At 44.7% G+C, this 23,415-nt stretch overlaps 2 protein-coding genes across 4 annotated transcripts in view; both read right to left on the bottom strand.

Moving 5' to 3' along the window:
* Positions 1 to 18,383, bottom strand: part of LOC110514448 (sterol regulatory element-binding protein cleavage-activating protein) — a 35,788-nt gene extending 17,405 nt beyond the window's left edge. Inside the window, exons 1-5 of one of the 2 annotated variants that reach the window (XM_021593838.2) lie at positions 18,216 to 18,383; positions 10,087 to 10,293; positions 6,919 to 7,039; positions 6,535 to 6,692; positions 6,207 to 6,427 (exon numbers count right to left, since the gene is read on the bottom strand). In XM_021593838.2, the coding sequence (XP_021449513.1) occupies positions 6,207 to 6,427; positions 6,535 to 6,692; positions 6,919 to 7,039; positions 10,087 to 10,208 (622 nt within the window). In that variant the 5' untranslated portion in view covers positions 10,209 to 10,293; positions 18,216 to 18,383. Of the gene's footprint in view, positions 1 to 6,206; positions 6,428 to 6,534; positions 6,693 to 6,918; positions 7,040 to 10,086; positions 10,294 to 11,943; positions 12,260 to 18,215 lie in introns of those variants that run through there. The other variant, XM_021593837.2, reaches the window with a different exon arrangement.
* A 150-nt stretch (positions 18,384 to 18,533) lies between these two features.
* On the bottom strand, positions 18,534 to 21,843 carry elp6 (elongator acetyltransferase complex subunit 6). Of its 2 annotated transcripts, none has more exons than XM_021593832.2 (7): positions 21,354 to 21,843; positions 21,186 to 21,264; positions 20,900 to 20,970; positions 20,631 to 20,755; positions 20,103 to 20,301; positions 19,338 to 19,496; positions 18,534 to 19,207 (listed from the first exon to the last, which is right to left on the bottom strand). In XM_021593832.2, exons 1-7 carry the CDS (start codon positions 21,405 to 21,407, stop codon positions 19,085 to 19,087), a joined length of 810 nt encoding a protein of 269 aa, XP_021449507.2. In that variant the 5' UTR covers positions 21,408 to 21,843; the 3' UTR covers positions 18,534 to 19,084. The 2 variants fall into 2 exon arrangements, with proteins under 2 accessions (XP_021449507.2, XP_036828338.1); XM_036972443.1 differs by having other exon boundaries at positions 19,068 to 19,207; positions 19,315 to 19,496.
* Between the last annotated feature and the right edge of the window lie 1,572 nt (positions 21,844 to 23,415).

Genomic DNA, 23,415 nt, shown 5'->3' with positions numbered 1-23,415 from the left:
TACACCATAGTGCCCTCAAAGCTCATCACTAAGCTAAGGACCCTGGGACTAAACACCTCCCTCTGCAACTGGATCCTGGACTTCCTGATGGGCCGCCCCCAGCTGGTAAGGGTAGGTAACAACACATCCACCACGCTGATTCTCAACATGAGGGCCCCTCAGGGATGCGTGCTCAGTCCCCTCCTGTACTCCCATGACTACATGGCCAAGCACGACTCCAACACCACCATTAAGTTTGCCGACGCCAACGATGAGACAGCCTATAGGGAGGAGGTCAGAGACCTGGCCGTGTGGTGCCAGGATAACAACCTCTCCCTCAACGTGATCAAGACAAAGATGATTGTGGACTACAGGAAAAGGAGGGCCGAGCACGTCCCCATTCTCATCGATCGGGCTCTCGTGGAGCAGGTTGAGAGATTCAAGTTCCTTGGTGTCCACATCACAAATGACTATCATTATCCAAACACAACAACACAGTCGTGTTGGCATGGGTCCTCAGATCCTCAAAAAGTTCTACAGCCAACGAGAGCATCCTGACTAGTTGCATCACTGCCTGGTATGGCAACTGCTCGGCCTCCGACCGCAAGGCACTACAGAGGGTAGTGCATACGGCCCAGTACATCACTGGGGCCAAGCTTCCTGCCATCCAGGACCTCTATACCAGGTGGTGTCAGAGGAAGGCCCTAAAAATTGCCAAAGACTCCAGTCACCTTAGTCTTAGTCATCTTTTTTTCTCCAAGATCGCATAGCAGTTTAGACGTCTTTTGTCCTCGTCTTGTCGTGTCCTGTATATATATATATTTACAACTTTTTTCATATACATTTTATTTTTATTTTCCATCAACTCATCTTCTAAACACTCTCCTGCAACCAGCCTCACCAATTTATATTTATAAAAAAGTATTATTTACCTCAGATCTGCAATCCTTCAGGAAGCTAGCCAGAAACTCCAGGAGGCTGGCCAGAAACTAGCCAGAAGCTAGCCAGGAGCTAGCCCAGAAGCTAATCCAGAAGCTAATCAGAAGCTAAACACGGTTTGTGGTCATCGGCTGTCCTTTAGCTCGAAAATCTATCGAAAATCTATCGCCAGTTTTGTACGGCGCAGCGCGGCTCGGAACGGAACATACCGGACCAATTTTTCTCTCCATGTCCCTGGATTTCAACTGCTCTCTGGACATTCATACCCGGATCTCACAGCTAGCTAGCTGCTATCCGTGTGACAGTCGGCTTTCGTCGATTCCGGAGCAAACATCGATTGTTCCGGTGCTAGCCAGCTCCGTCAATCACTCCTGAGTTCCATCATTCACTCCTGGGCTGCAGTCACCTATCCGGACCCGTTTCACTGCCTACGCGGAGCCCCACCGGGCCTTCACAACCGGATTGCCGACGTTATCTACCTGAATGAGATCCGGCTGGCTCCTCTGTCGCGACGTTACCTGAACGCCCATCTGCGGCCCGCTAACCGTTAGCTGTCTTACCGGCTGCTATCTGAATAGACAATCGGACAATTTATTTATTTTTATTATGTTTTCTTCTCGGGCCTCTATAACTATATCTATTGTTCTTATTTTTGTTGTTGTTGTGTGATTTGGATTAATCCCCTCTACCACACGGAACCCTACTAATCTACTGACCGAACGCAAGAGGTGGCTAACAACAGACCTCCATCCTATGCTAGCTTGCTACCGGTTGGCCTGGCTAGCTGTCTAAATCGCCGTGACCCTAAACCAACCTCTCCACTCACTGGACCCTTTTGATCACTCGACTAAGCATGCCTCTCCTTAATGTCAATATGTCTTGTCCATTGCTGTTCTGGTTAGTGTTTATTGGCTTATTTCACTGTAGAGCCTCTAGTCCTGCTCACTATACCTTATCCAACCTATTAGTTCCACCACCCACACATGCAATGACATCTCCTGGTTTCAATGATGTTTCTAGAGACAATATCTCTCTCTTCATCACTCAATACCTAGGTTTACCTCCACTGTATTCACATCCTACCTTACCTTTGTCTGTACATTATACCTTGATGCTATTTTATCGCCCCCAGAAACCTCCTTTTACTCTCTGTTCCAGACGTTCTAGACGACCAATTCTTATTGCTTTTAGTCGCACCCTTATTCTACTCCTCCTATGTTCCTCTGGCGATGTAGAGGTGAATCCAGGCCCTGCAGTGCCTAGCTCCACTCCTATTCCCCAGGCGCTCTCTTTTGACGACTTCTGTAACCGTAATAGCCTTGGTTTCATGCATGTTAACATTAGAAGCCTCCTCCCTAAGTTTGTTCTATTCACTGCTTTAGCACACTCTGCCAACCCGGATGTTCTAGCTGTGTCTGAATCCTGGCTTAGGAAGACCACCAAAAATTCAGACATTTTAATTCCAAACTACAACATTTTCAGACAAGATAGAACTGCCAAAGGGGGCGGTGTTGCAATCTACTGCAAAGATAGCCTGCAGAGTTCTGTCCTATTATCCAGGTCTGTACCCAAACAATTTGAACTTCTACTTTTAAAAATCCACCTCTCTAAAAACAAGTCTCTCACCGTTGCCGCCTGCTATAGACCACCCTCTGCCCCCAGCTGTGCTCTGGACACCATATGTGAACTGATTGCCCCCCATCTATCTTCAGAGCTCGTGCTGCTAGGCGACCTAAACTGGAACATGCTTAACACCCCAGCCATCCTACAATCTAAACTTGATGCCCTCAATCTCACACAAATTATCAATGAACCTACCAGGTACCTCCCCAAAGCCTTAAACACGGGCACCCTCATAGATATCATCCTAACCAACTTCCCCTCTAAATACACCTCTGCTGTCTTCAACCAAGATCTCAGCGATCACTGCCTCATTGCCTGCATCCGTAATGGGTCAGCGGTCAAACGACCTCCTCTCATCACTGTAAAACGCTCCCTGAAACACTTCAGCGAGCAGGCCTTTCTAATCGACCTGGCCGGGGTATCCTGGAAGGATATTGACCTCATCCCGTCAGTAGAGGATGCCTGGATATTTTTTTTAAATGCCTTCCTAACCATCTTAAATAAACATGCCCCATTCAAGAAATTTAGAACCAGGAACAGATATAGCCCTTGGTTCTCCCCAGACCTGACTGCCCTTAATCAACACAAAAATGTCCTATGGCGTTCTGCATTAGCATCGAACAGCCCCCGTGATATGCAGCTGTTCAGGGAAGCTAGAAACCATTATACACAGGCAGTTAGAAAAGCCAAGGCTAGCTTTTTCAAGCAGAAATTTGCTTCTTGCAACACTAACTCAAAAAAGTTCTGGGACACTGTAAAGTCCATGGAGAATAAGAACACCTCCTCCCAGCTGCCCACTGCACTGAAGATAGGAAACACTGTCACCACTGATAAATCCACCATAATTGAAAATTTCAATAAGCATTTTTCTACTGCTGGCCATGCTTTCCACCTGGCTACTCCTACCCCTGTCAACAGCACTGCACCCCCAACAGCAACTCGCCCAAGCCTTCCCCATTTCTCCTTCTCCCAAATCCATTCAGCTGATGTTCTGAAAGAGCTGCAAAATCTGGACCCCTACAAATCAGCCGGGCTAGACAATCTGGACCCTTTCTTTCTAAAATTATCTGCCGAAATTGTTGCCACCCCTATTACTAGCCTGTTCAACCTCTCTTTCGTGTCGTCTGAGATTCCCAAAGATTGGAAAGCAGCTGCGGTCATCCCCCTCTTCAAAGGGGGGGACACTCTTGACCCAAACTGCTACAGACCTATATCTATCCTACCATGCCTTTCTAAGGTCTTCGAAAGCCAAGTCAACAAACAGATTACCGACCATTTTGAATCTCACCATACCTTCTCTGCTATGCAATCTGGTTTCAGAGCTGGTCATGGGTGCACCTCAGCCACGCTCAAGGTCCTAAACGATATCTTAACCGCCATCGATAAGAAACATTACTGTGCAGCCGTATTCATTGATCTGGCCAAGGCTTTCGACTCTGTCAATCACCACATCCTCATCGGCAGACTCAACAGCCTTGGTTTCTCAAATGATTGCCTCGCCTGGTTCACCAACTACTTCTCTGATAGAGTTCAGTGTGTCAAATCTGAGGGTCTGTTGTCCGGACCTCTGGCAGTCTCTATGGGGGTGCCACAGGGTTCAATTCTTGGACCGACTCTCTTCTCTGTATACATCAATGAGGTCGCTCTTGCTGCTGGTGAGTCTCTGATCCACCTCTACGCAGACGACACCATTCTGTATACTTCCGGCCCTTCTTTGGACACTGTGTTAACAACCCTCCAGGCAAGCTTCAATGCCATACAACTCTCCTTCCGTGGCCTCCAATTGCTCTTAAATACAAGTAAAACTAAATGCATGCTCTTCAACCGATCACTACTTGCACCTACCCGCCTGTCCAACATCACTACTCTGGACGGCTCTGACTTAGAATACGTGGACAACTACAAATACTTAGGTGTCTGGTTAGACTGTAAACTCTCCTTCCAGACCCATATCAAACATCTCCAATCCAAAGTTAAATCTAGAATTGGCTTCCTATTTCGCAACAAAGCATCCTTCACTCATGCTGCCAAACATACCCTTGTAAAACTGACCATCCTACCAATCCTCGACTTTGGCGATGTAATTTACAAAATAGCCTCCAATACCCTACTCAACAAATTGGATGCAGTCTATCACAGTGCAATCCGTTTTGTCACCAAAGCCCCATATACTACCCACCATTGCGACCTGTACGCTCTCGTTGGCTGGCCCTCGCTTCATACTCGTCGCCAAACCCACTGGCTCCATGTCATCTACAAGACCCTGCTAGGTAAAGTCCCCCCTTATCTCAGCTCGCTGGTCACCATAGCATCTCCCACCTGTAGCACACGCTCCAGCAGGTATATCTCTCTAGTCACCCCCAAAACCAATTCTTTCTTTGGCCGTCTCTCTTTCCAGTTCTCTGCTGCCAATGACTGGAACGAACTACAAAAATCTCTGAAACTGGAAACACTTATCTCCCTCACTAGCTTTAAGCACCAACTGTCAGAGCAGCTCACAGATTACTGCACCTGTACATAGCCCACCTATAATTTAGCCCTATCAACTACCTCTTTCCCAACTGTATTTAATTTATTTATTTATTTTGCTCCTTTGCACCCCATTATTTTTATTTCTACTTTGCACATTCTTCCATTGCAATACTACCATTCCAGTGTTTTACTTGCTATATTGTATTTACCTTGCCACCAAGGCCTTTTTTTGCCTTTACCTCCCTTCTCACCTCATTTGCTCACATTGTATATAGACTTGTTTATACTTTATTATTGACTGTATGTTTGTTTTACTCCATGTGTAACTCTGTGTTGTTGTATCTGTCAAACTGCTTTGCTTTATCTTGGCCAGGTCGCAATTGTAAATGAGAACTTGTTCTCAACTTGCCTACCTGGTTAAATAAAGGTAAAATAAAATAAATAAATAAAATAGACTGTTCTCTCAGCTACTGCACCGCAAACGGTACCAGAGTGCCGAGTCTAGGTCCAAAAGGCTTCTTAACAGCTGCTACCCCCAAGTCAAAAGGCTATCCGGACTATTTGCATTGAACCCCCCACCCCCACGCTGCTGTTACTCTCTGTTTATTATCTATGCATAGTTACTTTACCTCTACCTACATGTAAATATTACCCATATTACCTCGACTAACCTGTGCCCCTGCACATTGACTCTGTACCGGTACTCCTTGTATATAGGCCGTCAATGTAAATAACAATATGTTCTTAATTAACTGACTTGCCTAGTTAAATAAAAGTTAAATATAGCCTCGCTACTGTCATTTTATTGTTGCTCTTCAATCATTTGTTATTTTTCACTAGCAAATACTTTAACACTTATTTTTCTTAACTGCATTGTTGGTTAAGGGCTTGTAAGTAAGCATTTCACTGTAAGGTCACCTGTTGTATTCGGCGCATGTGACAAATACAATTTGATTTGTAGGTCCAGGTAGTCACAAAAATAGATGGGTGTTGGTTAAATTGTGATTTTAATAAATGGAGCGAATTTGGAGCGGGTTTTTAGAGGAAAGGACATGGAGTGCAAGCACCGCTCCATTAGTGATGAGCGGCTCTGCTCACACGCTCCGGTTGGGGCTCAATGAGCACTAGCTCATACTTCCTCTGCTCTGCCCTCCATTTACCTCACCCCTTCCCTCCCTTCCTCCCCTCTCTACCTCTCAGTGTGGCGGAGGTGTGCAGTCCTTTGGGTTCGTGCTGGTGGACGGTCTTCAGCAGGTCGGGGTCAGAGTCAAACAACTCCCGCTGGTTCTGCCAGTAGTTGCCGGGGGAGACCAGCAGACAACCGTGCTCCGGCAGCACTCTCTGCATACGCCGTAACCCCGGCAACAGGTCCGTCACCTGCAGGCAGAGCGCCTCCAAGCTCCTGATCCCAGAACTGCAAAAAGATGAGAGGTAAGTCCGGTCAAGTCAAGGCGCATTTTAAGATAGAGCAAGCTAAAGGTGGGGGAGAGACATTGGATGTGCGTGTGTAGTTTCCCATACCCGTCGTCGTGTACATGGTTGCGGATCTCCTCCAGCAGGCTAAATACGCGGCCCAGTGGGGAGCGGAACACGTCCACAGGGACCAGCGTACTGTCCCAGGGAGACACAGCTGCCTTCACCAGGACCGGCTGGATGTAGGCCACCGGAGGACCCCGATACTGGAGGAACAGAGCAATAGAGGGTTTTGAAAAACATGTCAGAGAAGCGAATGAGTTAGTTATTTTACAGTCCCTTTTTCAGTTGGTATTTCAAAGAATTCAATGCAAATGGTACTTGGTGGTGTTAGTTTAATTTTGAAAGATTATGATGTTACAAATGTACCATGTCAACAGTCGAGCCATGTAGGTACTGTAAGTGGGGTAATCTTTTAACCATGAGTCTTACCCAGTCAGGCTGCTCGCCGAGGTCTCCCTGGGGCTCATGGGAAGGAACGGTGTAATCTCGGACCCGTGTGGTGAATTCCACCGGCCCGGTTCCCGGCAGAGGCAGCCGCAGCAGGGGGTAACTGAGAGAGGGGGGAGAGAGCGTTGACATGGGAGAACATGGGATTGGAGAATAAGTGACAGTTGGGTCTGAATATTAGTTACAGGCCTGAGTATTGCGAAATCTTATCACAGCACTAAAATATACACCCTCTACCAAAATGATCATTGCCGTACAGTTAAATGTATGTACACTGAACAAAAACATAAAACTGCAATATGGAACAATTTCAAAGATTGTACTGAGTTACAGTTCATATAAGGAAATCAGTCAATTGAAATAAATTCAGGCCCTAATCTATGGATTTCACATGACTGGGAATACATATATGCATCAGTTGGTCACAGATACCTTAAAAGAAATGGTAGGGGCGTGGATCAGAAAACCAGTCAGTATCTGGTGTGACCATTATTTGCCTCATGTAGCACGACATCTTAGCATAGAGTTGATCAGGCTATTGCGAAGTTGCTGGATATTGGCGGGAACTGGTACAAGCTCCCGTACACATCGTTCCAGAGCATCCCAAACATGCTCTATGGGTGACATGTCTGGAGAGTATGCAGGCCATGGAAGAACTGGGACATTTTCAGCTTCCAGGAATTGTGTAGAGATCCTTGAGACAAGGGGCTGTGCATTATCATACTGAAACATGAGGTGATTGCAGCGGATGAATGGCACGACAATGGGTCTCAGGATCTCTGTGCTTTGAAATCGCCATCGATAAAATGCGATTGTGTTCATTGTCCGCAGCTTATGCCTGCCTATACCATAACCCCACTGCCACCATGTTCACAATAGCAAACCGCTCGCAAACACGACGCCATCTGCTGGTACAGTTGAAACCAGGATTCATCCGTGAAGACCACACACTTCTCCAGGATGCCAGTGGATATCTAATGTGAGCATTTGCCAACTGAAGTTGGTTAAACCGATGAAGTTGGCTAAACTGCAGTCAGGTCAAGACCCTGGTGAGGATGACGAGCACGCATATGAGCTTCCCTGAGGTGGTTTCTGACAGTTTGTGCAGAAATTCTTTGGTTCTGCAAACCCACAGTTTCATCAGCTGTCTGGATGGCTGGTCTCAGACGATCCCACATGTGAAGAAGCAGAATGTGGGCCAATTGCACACTCCCTCGAAACTTAATACATCTGTGGTATTGTGTTGTGTGAAAAAACTGCACATTTTAGAGTGGCTTTTTATTGTCCCCAGCACAAGGTGCACCTGTGTAATGAGCATGCTGTCTAATTAGCTTATTGATATGCCACACCTGTTAGGTGGATGGATTATCTTGGCAAAGGTGAAATGCTCACTAACAGGGATGGAAACAAATTTGTGCACATCATTTCTGCAATCTTTTATTTTAGCCCATGAAACCAACACTTTACATGTTGCATTTATATTGTTGTTCAGTATAATAACACATGTATGTGTATATAAGCATCCCTGAGTGTGAGAATGTCTGTAAGAGAGAAAAAAGAAGAAGCCACTGCTGGTGTGTTTTTAAAATATGAGTCTAACTAATGCCCACTAATTCCACCCTAATGCATGAGTAGGTAACTACAACCTTTCATCCCAGTTTGTCATCATCTTCACTCAAGGCCCACTTTCTAGGGCCCGTTTGCCCTGCAAACAAACTCATTTTAAATGAGAAAACACACACACACACACACACACACACAAAGAAAACCAACAAGCCCATTACGTTCAAGGGCACCTCCAAAATTCAGCCAGAGTGACAGTGCTGCATTTGTCTGTCTCTGTCAGGCCATTGGGTACACTTTACCACGACAGGAAATGATGATGACAGCCTGGCAATACTGTAGCAAAGGGATGAAGGTAGGTACACATTTGGATGATGCCAACCATAGCCAGTTAAAATCTCTGTGCCACCTAGTTCTAGAAATATCCGGACCTTGTGAGTGGAAATCTACAATTGTGTTCTTTTATTACCCCACTGAGAAGGGTATAGGCCTAGCTCTATTGCTGAGAAGTTGTAGCCCACCTCCAAAGATGAGCAAAAGCATTTCAAACCTCCTGAAGTTTCCAACAGGTCATTGGGAAATAGATTTTCATGGGAGGACTGAACACACTGAAACGTTTCTGGGTGTTCTACACACTAAACACTGACTCAGTATCCTGACCTGCAACACATCAATATGTGCAGCTTGCATAGTTCCAAAGTATAGTACAATAAATATAATCTTATTGGTCACAAACATATTTAGCAGATGTTTTTGCGGGTGTAGCGAAATGCTTGTGTTTTTTTAATAGTGACGTGACTGACAGTGTTGCTCAGTAAGTGCTTTAACACTCTTTCATCCTGGTTCTTTGGCAGCCTGTTAGGCCCGGGGCCACGGGATACAGATTTCTCTTTGAGGACACTACACCCTCTCTCCCTCTCGCTCTCCCTCCCTCTCTAAGGTCACTGTACTGCCACAAAGGGCTTTTGTTTTGCAGCAGGAGCCCCCACCTCCTGGGAGGCAGATGGAGGGCCAGGAACACACAGATAGGCCTATTCTCCAGGGGTCACTTTCTCACAGCCCTCTGCTGTGTCTCTCTTTTTAACTCTGATCCCACCCCCTTAATTCCCTGCACTCAGTGCAGCCGTCAGCCAGCCGTGCTTTTGGCACTGCACTGCTGCCTCCACGGTTCCATGCTGTACCATATTCGTTCCATCCTGTCCTGACTTCTCATCTGTGACAGGGTTGACCTCTAATGTGGAACTCTGAGGTGGAAAAGTGTGTGTTCTGTTCCCGAGTGCTGATTTATGTGTATGGCTACGGCCGTTTCATTTAGTTGACTGGGTTTTGCAGGGTCTGCTCTTTTTTCTCCCAGCTCTGTTGTTTACTTTCATCCATCCACTTCTCTTCTCCTGACCTACCATCTCACCTCTGCCCATGTTGATAAAAAAATTGATACAATCCTTTCACAACTTGCCTTAAAGCAAAAATGAACGTGTTCAGAGAAAGCAGTACAAGAACTCACATCATCTCTTGATGATGCCCATCCCCAGAAAGCCCATCCCCAGAACATCCCTCCCCATACACACATCCCTTCCTCAGACGTACCAGCAGGCGAGGATACTGGCGGAGGTGAAGAGGATGATGGGCACCGGATAGGATGCGCACAGCAGCCCGTGGCGGTAGAACGCCGCCGAGATCTTCTCCCGCAGCCGCTCTCTCACCGTCATCCTGGGGGGCGGGGTCAGCTGCCGGCCATCGGGGGGCGCCGTGCGCGGGTGGGCGAGGACCGAGCGCCGCGGGGCATCCAGGGACCTAGGGAACCACAGAGACAAGAGGTGTGGGTTAAAACAAACTCAGAGGATACCTGGGTTGGGGTTCAAATTGAATGCAGTGAATTCAGGAATTGATTTGAATTTAAAATGAATGAATGGAAAAGCTTTGAATTAAAGCAATGAACATAGGTATTTTTTTCTATTATTGAATTGGAATTCCATTTTACTTTCTCAATTTGAATTGGCCGCAACCCTGGAGGATACTCATCACATAATCAGCTGCTGCTGAACGTAGCCCGTGTTCATGTTGCTTTGGATGAGTCTGCCTTATTTACAATTTATTACACAAAACACCTCAAACCCCTGTATGGCCACACACTGCAGAAACCAAAGAGAAGCCCTCTAACTCCCTGTCCCATCAGAAACACCATAGATATTGGAAAAAGTGCATTTCTGTCCCAGTACCTGTTCAGAGGGAAGCTTGGCTGCCTCTCATGCCTGTTTGGCCTTTGTCCCCCCAAAAGCACCAGATTTTAAAAGGTTTCACGGAGATCCTTGGCTTTAAATAACAGAGTCCTATTTCAGGCACCACAGCCAAAGTGTGATTGACTGGCTCAGCTCTACCCCCTGAGAACTCTGGAAACATTCCTGGGGGAATTTAGCCTACCTCTGGAGCGGCTTGATCTTCCACTATAAATACTCTATATACAGTAAACACAGCAGGCAGCACAACACACATACCAACACAATGGGTAGAGAGAAACCGAGGGTTGAATTTAATCAGAGACCTCGAGTGCCTTGACTCACCCCATTTCTACTTTGCTCTACATATTGACCTGATATCTAGCTTGTAGGTCCCATCATGCCCTGTGCGTCCATCGCCTCGGTCCTTCCCTGGTGTTGTGGTGCAGGAAAGCGAGGCCTGAGTTGGCAGGTGCTCAACATCATCTCCGTCAGTGAGTTAATCCGGGATAGGAAACGCCACGACGACGCTCGCAGGTCTACGCCCCCACCCTCTCTACCTCTTTTCCCCTAGTCTCTCCATCCTGCAGCTACACGGGTGAGGCAGACTTAACAGGTAACAATCTGTACACACATCAGGCAGGCAGTCAACGCAGTCTGCACATGATAGTGAGTCAGTGCATACCTCAGACTATGAGGCATTTTAAGACAAAAAAAACGACTGGACCCAGCCAGCAATACCACAGAGACTTTATGATGCCAAGTCTTGAGACATGTGCCACTGTGGATTCCAGTAGCCCAGCTCAGGGAGGGGGCAGCAGTTCACCTTCAGTAGGCCTACCTGCTTAACCACTCATACAGCAAACAATACAGCTTCTGACAAAACAGAGCATGTCATTATGTTCCAAAAGCACATGTGAGAGAACATCAGGGACAAAAATGCCTCTCGAAACCATAAACCTCTTCTTTACATAGTAGCCTGTGTGGACTGTAGACATGTTTTTCTAGTTGCAAGTTCCCAGGAAATGAAAATAAGATGAATAGAAGTGAAATGGTGCGTACTGGTAGACTACATTTTCCAACAAATGTGCAGACACACTTCTCTCAGAAACATGTTTGCTAGCTCATGGAGGAATTGGTAACAGAGTTACACAAGACTAGGCTTAAGATTTCATCATATGCTGCTCGGAAGAAGAGTGTGCCTGAAGTAAACCAAATAAATGCTTACCTCCTAACGATGCTTCCTAAAATCCCCAGTTTGAAGGCATCACTGGATCCTATACAGTCCATTGCCATGATCCACACCTGTGTAAGGGGTCTTAAAACCCAACATAAAAAAGCTAAGACTCCTGGCAAGTAGCACCATAAATGCAGAGACTTTAGGCTGCATTGAGAAGCAGCAAGATGGTATTTCAGCTCACTTCTCCCATAGTGAACCGAGTACTTGCTCCTCAACTCTAATGCCCCATAACTGTACAGACCATTATTGAGTCAATGTCAGCTGGGACTAATGCCTGCAGGCTTTATTGCGACACAACTCATTTACAGCCACCAATTTACAAACACACAGGGAGCAAACTGGCCCAGTCAATCAGTAACCACTATTATATCATTGAAAATGGCAAAAACCCGGTCCAAAAACTACAATGAAAACGTTGAGCGACCCGTCATAAAGGCTTTAGTGATGAGACACAATGAATATTTAAATGGAAAATCAGTGGGCCTACGTAGTGTATTGCGCAAAAAAACAAAACTCCTTAACATTCACATACTGAGTTGAATAAAATATCTGCTTTTTTTTAAAGAAAACTGTATACAATGGGAATGTGTGGATCTGTGTGTTATAAACATGCATGAAACATACAGTAGGTGAATGAATGGGAGAAGTGTGTCTGAAAATGTGAAAGTGTACAAAATGTCAATAAGTCGATATTTGACTTTTTTTTGTCCAGCAGGTCATTTTATAAGCAACATTTTTTTTTTGCAAAAACTCCAGAATGTTATGAAGAGTGATCAGATTAATTGCAAAGTCCGTCTTTGCCATGCAAATGAACTGAGTCCCCAAAAAACATTTCCACTGCATTTCAGCCCTGCCACAAAAGGACCAGCTGACATCATGTCAGTGATTCTGTTATTAACACAGGTGTGAGTGTTGACGAGGACAAGGCTGGAGATCACTCTGTCATGCTGATTGAGTTTGAATAACAGACTGGAAGCTTCAAAAGAAGGGTGGTGCTTGGAATCATTGTTCTTCCTCTGTCAACCATGGTTACCTGCAAGGCAACACGTGCAGTCATCATTGCTTTGCACAAAAAGGGCTTCACAGGCAAGGATATTGCTGCAGTTAGATTGCACCTAAATCAATCATTTATCGGATCATCAAAAACTTCAAGGAAAACGGTTCAATTGTTGTGAAGAAGGCTTCAGGGCGCCCAAGAAAGTCCAGCAAGCACCAGGACCGTCTCCCAAAGTTTATTCAGCTGCTGGATCGGGGCACCACCAGTACAGAGCTTGCTCAGGAATGGCAGCAGGCAGGTGTGAGTGCATCTGCACGCACAGTGAGGCGAAGACTTTTGGAGGATGGCCTGGTGTCAAGAAGGGCAGCAAAGAAGCAACTTCTCTCCAGGAAAAACATCAGGGACAGACTGATATTCTGCAAAAGGTACAGGGATTGGACTGCTGAGGACTGGGGTAAAGTAATTTTCTCTGATGAATCCCCTTTGCGATTGTTTGGGGCATCCGGAAAAAAGCTTGTCCGGAGAAGAAGAGGTGAGCGCTACCATCAGTCCTGTGTCATGCCAACAGTGAAGCATCCTGAGACCATTCATGTGTGGGGTTGCTTCTCAGCCAAGGGAGTGGGCTCACTCACAATTTTGCCTAAGAACACAGCCATGAATAAAGAATGGTACCAACACATCCTCCGAGAGCAACTTCTCCCAACCATCCAGGAACAGTTTGGTGACGAACAATACCTTTTCCAGCATGATGAAGCACCTTGCCATAAGGCAAAAGTGATAACTAAGTGGCTCGGGTAACAAAACATCAATATTTTGGGTCCATGGCCAGGAACCTCCCTAGACCTTAATCCCATTGAGAACTTGTGGTCAATCCTCAAGAGGCGGGTGGACAAACAAAAACCCACAAATTCTGACAAACTCCACGCATTGATTATGCAAGAATGGGCTGCCATCCGTCAGGATGTGGCCCAAAAGTTAATTGACAGTATGCCAGGGCGGATTGCAGAGGTTTTGAAAAAGAAGGGTCAACATTGCAAATATTGACTCTTTGCATCAACTTCATGTAATTGTCAATAAAAGCCTTATGAAATGCTTGTAATGATACTTCAGTATTCCATAGTAATATCTGACAAAAATATCTAAAGACACCGAAGCAGCAAACTTTGTGAAAATTCATATTTGTGTCATTCTCAAAACTTTTGGCCACGACTGTAAATAAAATCACTAACAGCAAAGCACCCCTACACCATCACACCTCCATGCTTCACAGTTGGAACCAGACATGTGGAGATCATCCATTCACCTACTCTATCTCACAAAGACACGGCGGTTGGAACCAAACATCTCAAATTTGGACTCATCAGACCAAAGGACAGATTTCCACCGGTATAATGTCCATTGCTCGTGCAAGTCTCTTCTTATTATTGGTGTCCTTTAGTAGTGGTTTCTTTGCAGCAATTCGACCATGAAGGCCTGATTCACGCAGTCTCCTCTGAACAGTTGATGTTGAGATGTGTCTGTTGCTTGAACTTTGAAGCATATATTTGGGCTGCAATTTCTGAGGCTGGTTACTCAACTGAACTTATCCTTTGCAGCAATGATAACTCTGGGTCTTCCTTTCCTGAAACAGAGCCAGTTTCATCATAGAACTTGATTGTTTTTGCAACTGCACTTTTCCAGATAGACTGACCTTCATGTCTTAAAGTAATGATGGCCTGTCATTTCCCTTTGCTTATTTGAGTTGTTCTTGCCACAAGATGGACTTGGTATTTTACCATATAGGGCTATCTTCAGTATACCATACCTTGTCACAAGACAACAGATTGGCTCAAACACATTAAGAAGTTCAGAAATTCCACAATTTAACAAGGCACACCTGTTAATTGAAATGCATTCCAGGTGATTACCTCATGAAGCTGGTTGAGAGAATACCAAGAGTATGCAAAGCTGTCAAAGGCAAAGGGTGGCTACTTTGAAGAATCTCAAATATAAAATATATTTTGATTTGTTTAACACTTCTTTGGTTACTACATGATTACATGTGTTTTTTCCTAGTTTGGATGTCTTCACTATTATTATACAATGTAGAAAATAGTAAGAATTAAGAAAAACCCTTGAATGAGTAGGTGTGTCCAAACTTTGCCTAATACTGTGTATGTATGCATATATATATATATACATACACACACACACACACACACACACACACACACACACACACACACACACACACACACAAAAAAAATATAAAATGCAACATACAACAAATTCAACAATTTTACCAAGTTATAGTTCATATAAAGAAAACAGTTCATTTAAATAAAATGATTAGACCCTAATCTATGAATTTCACAACTGGGAATACGGATATGCATCTGTTGGTCACAGAAACACTACATGACCAAAGTATGTGGGCACCTGCTCGTCAAACATCTCATCCAAAATCAAGGGCATTAATATGGAGTTGGTCCCCCCTTTGCTGCTATAACAGCCTCCACTCTTCTGGGAAGGCTTTCCATTAGATGTTGGAACATTGCTGTGTGGACTTGCTTCCATTCAGCCACAGGAGCATTAGTGAGGTTGGGCACTGATGTTGGGCAATTAGGTCTGGCTCAGAGTCTGCGTTCCAATTCATCCAAAATGTGTTTGATGGGGTTGAGGTCAGGGCTCTGTGCAGGCCAGTCAAGTTCCTCCACACCAATCTCTACAAACTATTTATGTATGGACCTCGCTTTGTGCCCAGGGGCATTGTGATGCTGAAACAGGAAAGGGCCTTCCCCAAGCTGTTGCCACAAAGTTGGAAGCACAGAATCATTTAGAACATCATTGTATGCTGTAGGGTTAATATTTCCCTTTACTGGAACTAAGGAGCCTAGCCCAAACCATGAAAAACAGCTCCAGACCATTATTCCTCCTTCACCAAACAGTTGTGGCTGAATTAGCAAAATCCACTAATTTAAAGGGGTGTCCACATACTTTTGTATATATAGTGTACCCTTAAAAAAAAGGTAGTAGGGTGTGGATCAGAAAACTGGTCAGTATCTGGTGTGACCACCATTTGCCTCATGCAGCAAGACATCTCTGTCGCATAGAGTTGATCAGGCTATTGATTGTGGAATGTTGTCCCACTCCTCTTCAATGGCTGTGTGAAGTTGCTGGATATTGGTAGGAACTGGAACAAGCGGTCGTACACCTTGATCTAGAGCATCCCAAACATGCTCAACAGGTGACATGTCTGGTAAGTATGCAGGTCATAGAAGAACTGGGACATTTTCAGCTTCCAGGAATTGATGACAGATCCTTGCGACAGGGGGCAGGAGGTATATTATTATGCTGAAACATGAGGTGATGGCAGTGGATGAATGGCACGACAATTGGCCTCAGGATCGTCACAGGATCTCTGTGCATTCAAATCGCCATCGATAAAATGTAATTGTATTTGTTGTCCGTAACTTGCCTGCCCATACCATAACCCCATCGCCACCATGGGGCACTCTGTTCACAATGTTAACGTCAGCAAACTGCTCGCCCACACGACGCCATCTGCGGTTGAAGCCGGTTGGACATACTCACAAATTCTCTAAAACAGAACTTATTGTGCTTACGGCAGAGAAATTCAAATAAAATTTTCTGGCAACAGCTCTGATGGACATTCCTGCAGTCAGGATGCCAATTAAACGCTCCCTCAACTTAAGACATCTTTGGCATTGTATGGTGTGACAAAACTTGCACATTTTAGAGTGGCCTTTTGTCCCCAGCACAATGTGCACCTGTGTAATGATCATGCTGTTTAATCATCTTATTGATATGCCACACCAGTCAGGTGGGTGGATTATTTTAGCAAAGAAAAACATGCTCACTAACAGGAATGTAAACAAATGTGTGCACAAAGTTGGAGATAAATGTTTTTCTTACACAATACTCCATAATGTCAAAGTGGAATTGTGTTTTTTGACATTTTTATAAATGTTTTTTTTTTTTTTTAAATGCTGAAATGTCTTGAGTCAATAAGTACTCAAACACTGTTATGGCAAGCCTAAATAAGTTCAGGAATACAAATGTGCTTAACAAGTTCGCACCTCAACAGTATGTTTTAGGCCATTTGCGATGCAGCCAGAGGTGACAGAGTACACAAGTTTGGGCCAGGCCTACAAAACAGACCGTTTTCAAATGTCAAAGCAATTTTAGTGACAAAGGTCCAAATACACAGTTACCAATCAAATTGCATTTGGTCAACGTTAACCAACTGGTGTGGCGCAGCTTTGTAACAATATAAATTCCCCAGACAGAAAAAAAATTAACATTTTAATTTCACAATTTGGTACCAATTACAGTTAGTACTACTGCTAAAACATAATTCAGAAACACTGTCACCCTCGTCTGTGAACACAGTAGGTGAGGGTGGTGATGGTGATGCAACACAATAAATAATCCCTGCACGTGATCTCATTCAAATAAATTGTGTGAAAGTTTTCCCAATGCTTAGATTAATGGTAATTAATTCGATGGGTGAATAATTGGTGTTAGTTTTCTTCCATGAGAACAAACTTTACAGGCCTCCCGAGGGCGCGCTGTCAAACGAGTCACCAGTAGCGTTAGCTTTAACAGGTGCTACTTAGCTTGTTAACGTTAGCGAATGCAGGGCAACTTAATTTGAATGCCACTACCTAGCCAATATTTACTTCCTTCGTATAACCATGTACAACTGAAATGCCAAAAACAATGGTAATCCACAATTCTGCAATTTGGAACGTTGTAAAATCAGCTTCAACGCTTGAATCAAGCGTTACGTCGTTAGCTAGCTTCTGTTAGCAGATATGGTAAATGCTTAACACTTTGCTGAATGATGCCAACCAACACCAGCAACGTATCCATGACAGCAAGGCAGGGTTGTTGACCTTACGCTGATAGTATGGCAGGCAGCTAGCAATTAGATAATCACATTAGCTAGCGATTTGCCGAGTAATGCCAGTGACATCGTCTGTTTATAGCTATTAGTTAAGCGAACTTCGCTGGCTATAACGTTAGCTACCAAAAAACACCTAATCGCGAGTCCCGCGTTTATCCCCCCGCCAAACACAGTTAAGTTCTACCCTAGATCGAAAAAAAAATATATTCAATCTAGGTTCTACCCGTCTAACTTCGTTAGCTAGTTTAAATATTATTATGGGCCGCTTTGCTGGCTTATCGAGTCAATTAGCTACCGAAGTTAACACACACCAAAGTTAACTAGCTACTAACTACTACGTTACACTTGACTTGCCTGGCTGAATAACTTTCTCGTGTCTTCGTCGAGTGCTGGTCCTGCTATCCAGGAGCTATTCGTGTACGGTCTTAACCTCCTTATTATAGTAACTTAACTGGAAAAAACTGACTGCATCAACAGAACCATGTCACCACTGTGTATTTTCATCAGCAGCGTGAATTGTCGACCTCTCACCCTTTACTTCACCCAAGACAGGAAAGCATGAGGATATAGCGACACGCGCTGGATATTATTGAAAACGTGTTTTACCACTGTAAACCACACAGTATTTTACTTTCATGACCAACAACGCACAAAAAAACTCTTACACTGGTCTTAAATGTGCCGTTTATTGTTTTGTATAACACAAGTGCAACCTAGTCAGGTCAGTTCACATGTGGCTTGAGAAATTACCTATTCACCCAGGCTTCCTATGTCAGCTTTGCAATGCATGTGCTGGGTTGGTTTTAAAGCGGAAATCCAATGTTCAATTCAATACCACATCTCCAGTTCAAAACTGATCCCGACCTGTTTCATGATCATTACCATCTTTGTAGCTGTGCCATTACATATATGACAGCATAGGCAGCTCCATTAAGGCATCTCCATTTTGAAGTAGTCCATTTTCTTCTTCACAATTGACTGATCCCTTCTGATGACCCAGTTGGACATGATTCCAACAGTCACCAGGAGGGATCAGCCAATGAAGTTGGAAGTTCCATGAGGTTGACTACTTTAAAATGGCGGAGGTACAATAGCTGCCCATGCTAATATAGCCTTTTGGTCTCTATCATTCTCTATGGTTGAGCCCAGAGAGCCATGTGACTGAGAGGTGAGGGAATGGGGATCAACACTGGGAAGGGAGGCAGAAGGGATCCATTGAGGGCTCAAAGGACTGCACTGGACATCCCCCTGGCGAAAAAGGAAGCCCCCTTGTCATGGACCTTGTACTGGAAGAGTTTCTTCTGGGCCTGCTGCCTGTCACATTGTCCTCGCCAGCACACTTCCACCTGAAACACACACACACAGTACGGTTCAGCTTAATGCGTTTAACAGTTTTCTACTGCATATAACATGCAATCTCTTTCGCTCTTTTTTTCCACTCTCACACACACACACAAATCATGTAATCCATCTGACTTGTCCGTGGATGTCCCTGCAGTAGCCAGTGGGAAGACCCTGTACTTGGAGTGTGAGGCTGCACTGGTGTATAAGGCCCCTCAGGAGCCGCTCTGAGCCTTCATCATCACTCTCCTCTTCTTCTTCTGCCTCACATCGCACCAACATCACCATGCTGCCCTGCAGATCAATAGGGAAAGGGATAGTAGATAGAGGAATGTGTGTGATTGTTGTGTGTGATTATTTGAACAGTCAGACAATGGAGAGACAGCGAGCTTGTGATAGCGTGCACCTCCCATGTCACACCGCTCATCCGAACACTCCACTAGCTTCCAGCCGAAGCTCGCATCCACTACAAAATTATTGTACTTGCCTACGGAGCAGCAAGAGGAACTGCCCATCTCTACTTTCAGGCTATGCTCAAACCCTACACCCCAACCCGAGCACTCCGTTCTGCCTCCTCTGGTCTCTTGGCCCTCTCACCCCTATGGGAGAGCAACTCCCACTCAGCCCAGTCCAAGCTCTTCTCTGTCCTGGTACCCCAATGGTGGAACCAGCTTCCCCCTAGAGCTAGGACAGCAGAGACCCTTCCCATCTTCTGAAAACATCTAAAACCCTACCTCTTCAAAGAGTATCTTAAATCATCCCACAGCCCCCCACCCTTTCTACTTTGAGGAAAATGTACTTACTCTTAAGATAAATGCACTAACTATGTTGCTCTGGATAAGAGCGTCCGCTAAATGACTCAAATGTAAATGTAAAATGTGATATACTGTATTATCTGACCTGCAGCTCGGAGCAGACAGTGGCTCTGCAGTAATGACTGAAGTCCAGCGCTGCCCCAACACTGACCCCCAGACTCAGGACCACACTGAGGTCATCCACCAGGAGCACAGGGGGACCCCACTCCTCAGCTCCACCCACTGCCCCCCTTACATTGTCTCGCACAAAGTCATATAGACCCCGCAGGCCGGAACTGGGATCTCTGTGGAGAGGTGGAAGGGAACAGAGAGACAGGGAGAAAGATTGAGGGGGCGAAGGATGAGAGACAAAGAAAGAAAGGGGACATAGAGGGGGAGATAAATTAAGCAGGAAGAGATTTTCAGATTCATACTATCATTACCTGCTTCGATTACATCACAAAAAAAGGTGTATGAGTGTGTCAAACAATACATATTGGATTACCAGAACTAGATAAAGTCTATGATATTGTAGGACCAAACAGCACTTTCAATGGAACTTCAGCACTGAATGAACATGCTTTTTAGTCCAGGAGTAGGCTTAATCGAAGTCAACACTACAGACAGGTGGTACCTGAGGAAGTCCATTGTCCGGGTTTCTTTGCTGGCCTCCCCCTGAAGCAGTACCCCCAAGGATTCCTTTAGTCCCTCTAGGAACACCAGCTGCCCTTTCTCCCTTCCCTGGGTCAAACTCACACCCTGATTAACATGGAACATAATGAAAGAACCCATACAAAATGTAGTTAATACATCTCCACCAAGCAACAGCAAATCATACACAACTGTAAAGACACATTTACTTGCACAGTATGTATAAGAAGGGCTGGGGAAAAGTTTACTCACCAACCGTTGACTGATTGCACTGTAGTGACTGAAGGACTGCACAAGACCCAGGAAACACACCTTACAGCCCGCTGTAAATCACACCAAAAAATTCTGAGCACGTCTGGCCTCAACAGATTTTATTTTTGACCACTTATGAGAGTGCATCATAGCACACAACTTGGCCCCATTTGTTCCCTCTATTATTGTCTTTTCACCTAACACTACAGTCAACATCAATAGAGGGCATGGTGTTACAGACAAGTATCAGTCAACTAGACATCAGTCCACTCACATAAATCCTCACCTCGTAAATAAAAGGAGAGGAAATGGTGAATGAGGAAGGACGCGTCTGTATGTTTGTCAGACACTAAAATAAACTCTCCCTGTAAAAAAAACACACATAAATAAACAAAGGTTAGGATTAGGCATAGGGGTTTAAATTGGTTACGGTTAGAGGTGAGGTTAGGGTTACCGGCTTGAAGCTGTCAGGACTAGTATTGAGAATACTGTTGAGCTCTGCAAACATCTTGCGAAGGAGTGAAGATTTATCTCATACGAATCTTTGGGATGTCTTCTGGTGAGTTGCTAGTTAGCTAGATAATACTTTATTAATAGCTAGCTAGATATCTTAACCAATGTCTTTACATATGAAAGCTTAACACTACCAAGAAAGTACATTTAGCTAGCTACAGTAGTAGTGCAGACTGTCGAGGGAGGCTATGAAGTTGGCTAGATTGTTGACACGATTTTTTTTTGCGTTATCCAGGACAAATCACAACAACTCAAAGTACATTTTCATCAATAATAACTACATTAATTGAATATGTTCAAAACAATTCCCTATTCATAGCTACTTCTTTTTCCGAATGTTTGTTGTGAAAAAGTAGCATGATACACGACCGTAGTTTGTCCCTCTCTTCGTGCAGTAGAATCTGAGTATGTGAAAAGCGTTTCGACTTCTTCTTCGATGAAGTTTAACGGCGGTTGGCATCCAATAATTGTTGCATTACCGCCACCTACTAGACTGGAGTACAACTCCCTTATACTTTGCTTGAAACAAATAAACAAATACCCTACCTTCTAAAAGTACATTCCGCCCAAAAATCTCCCTACTCCACTATTTAAATATATTTAGTTCTACCTCAGGCCAACAACCTGAAAGGATGGGACACCACCACTTAACACACCCTGTAACTCTTCTGATGTCAAGTCTCGCACACCCAAATACCTCACTGCAGCTGCCACCACAACTTACATTTTCTGTGATTTACTTTCCATACATGCAATACAGTTGATAACCATTGCTGTAAATGCAAAACATCCAATCTTACTGAAACATATATCAGTTGTTGGCCTATCCCTCTGTACTGGTACAGATCTACTACTCACACCACTCCTCTCAGGATCCCTCCCCCTTGACCCATATTCCTCTACTTTCTTCACTGCCTCAGCATATGACAACTTCTGCACTCCTCAACCCGCCTCTCTCGCACGGGACATCCCTGATCCCCAGCCCCATGGGCACCCATACAATTAACACATACCACTACTATCCCCAATGCTACACATTCCTTTGTCTCATGCCCCTCTGCACACTTCTCACACCTAGGAACCACCCTCCTACACACTGCTGCCACATGCCCATAAGCTTGACACCTGTAACAACGTAATGTATTTGGCACAAAAACTCATACAGGATAACTTATCTATACTAACATCACTTTGTCAGGCAAAGACTCAACATAAAAACTCAAAAGAATAGACAATGAATTTTCTCTTTCACCACTCACGTCACCCTGTCTGCGTTGTACCAAATGACGAGCATCACAAACACCGGGAATCTTCCCCTTCAGTTGGTCAACTTTTATATTTACTGCTACCCCAGTAATCACTATTTTCAATGGCGCTCTTTTCTTGAGAGCAAAACAATTCACATTTCTTGCCTCCATTCGTTTAAAGCAGAGCGCCTTCTCCCTCTGACCAGCAGTAAGACAAACAATTATCACAAGACCACTTCTGATTATCCTCGCCAACAACACTGGACGAGCTCCTACGGGACCGGGCAGACAGGATCTTTATCTGGGTGGGCTCATGTCTCTTGTGTCTGAGTAGTACTCAATGCTCTCAACCTCAAGCTCACCCTCTTCCTCCCTCTCTCTCTTAGACCTCCTCTGCCTCTCTATTCCCTCCATTGCTCCTCCTTATTCCAAGTATACAACTCCTTATGATAATCATGCACTTCCCTGACATGCATCTTGTTCTTGCCTTCTCAAGGGATGCCATTTAGCCAGCTGTCACAATCTCCATATGGAACCCTTCTTCTTCTTCGTTGGAGTTTAACGGCGGGTGGCATCCAATATGTTGCATTACCGCCCCCAACTCAACTATAATATAAATCCATTATACTTTGTGATACAACATTTTTTTAATTAAAAAACTTCCAACTAATCATACACATTAAAAATCTACGACCCCATTCCACTACATAAACCCTATCTATTCTTGCACCATACCAACGGCCTGGGAGAACGGGA

This window comes from Oncorhynchus mykiss, chromosome 3 (genome assembly GCF_013265735.2).
Source record: "Oncorhynchus mykiss isolate Arlee chromosome 3, USDA_OmykA_1.1, whole genome shotgun sequence".
In the NCBI taxonomy this organism is placed as follows: Eukaryota; Metazoa; Chordata; class Actinopteri; order Salmoniformes; family Salmonidae; genus Oncorhynchus; species Oncorhynchus mykiss.
Note: the sequence above shows the minus strand (reverse complement) of the source record. Positions and strands in the feature narration are given on the sequence as shown.

Bases quoted from the DNA above. Each gene is read 5' to 3' on its own strand.
- elp6 (XM_021593832.2), bottom strand. From the start codon at position 21,407: ATGTTTGCAGAGCTCAACAGTATTCTCAATACTAGTCCTGACAGCTTC. The intron at 21,265-21,353 runs GTAACCCTAACC...TTTTTTTTACAG, and splicing joins GTCCTGACAGCTTCAAGCCG to GGAGAGTTTATTTTAGTGTC. The intron at 20,971-21,185 runs GTGAGGATTTAT...TGTGATTTACAG, and splicing joins CCTCTCCTTTTATTTACGAG to CGGGCTGTAAGGTGTGTTTC.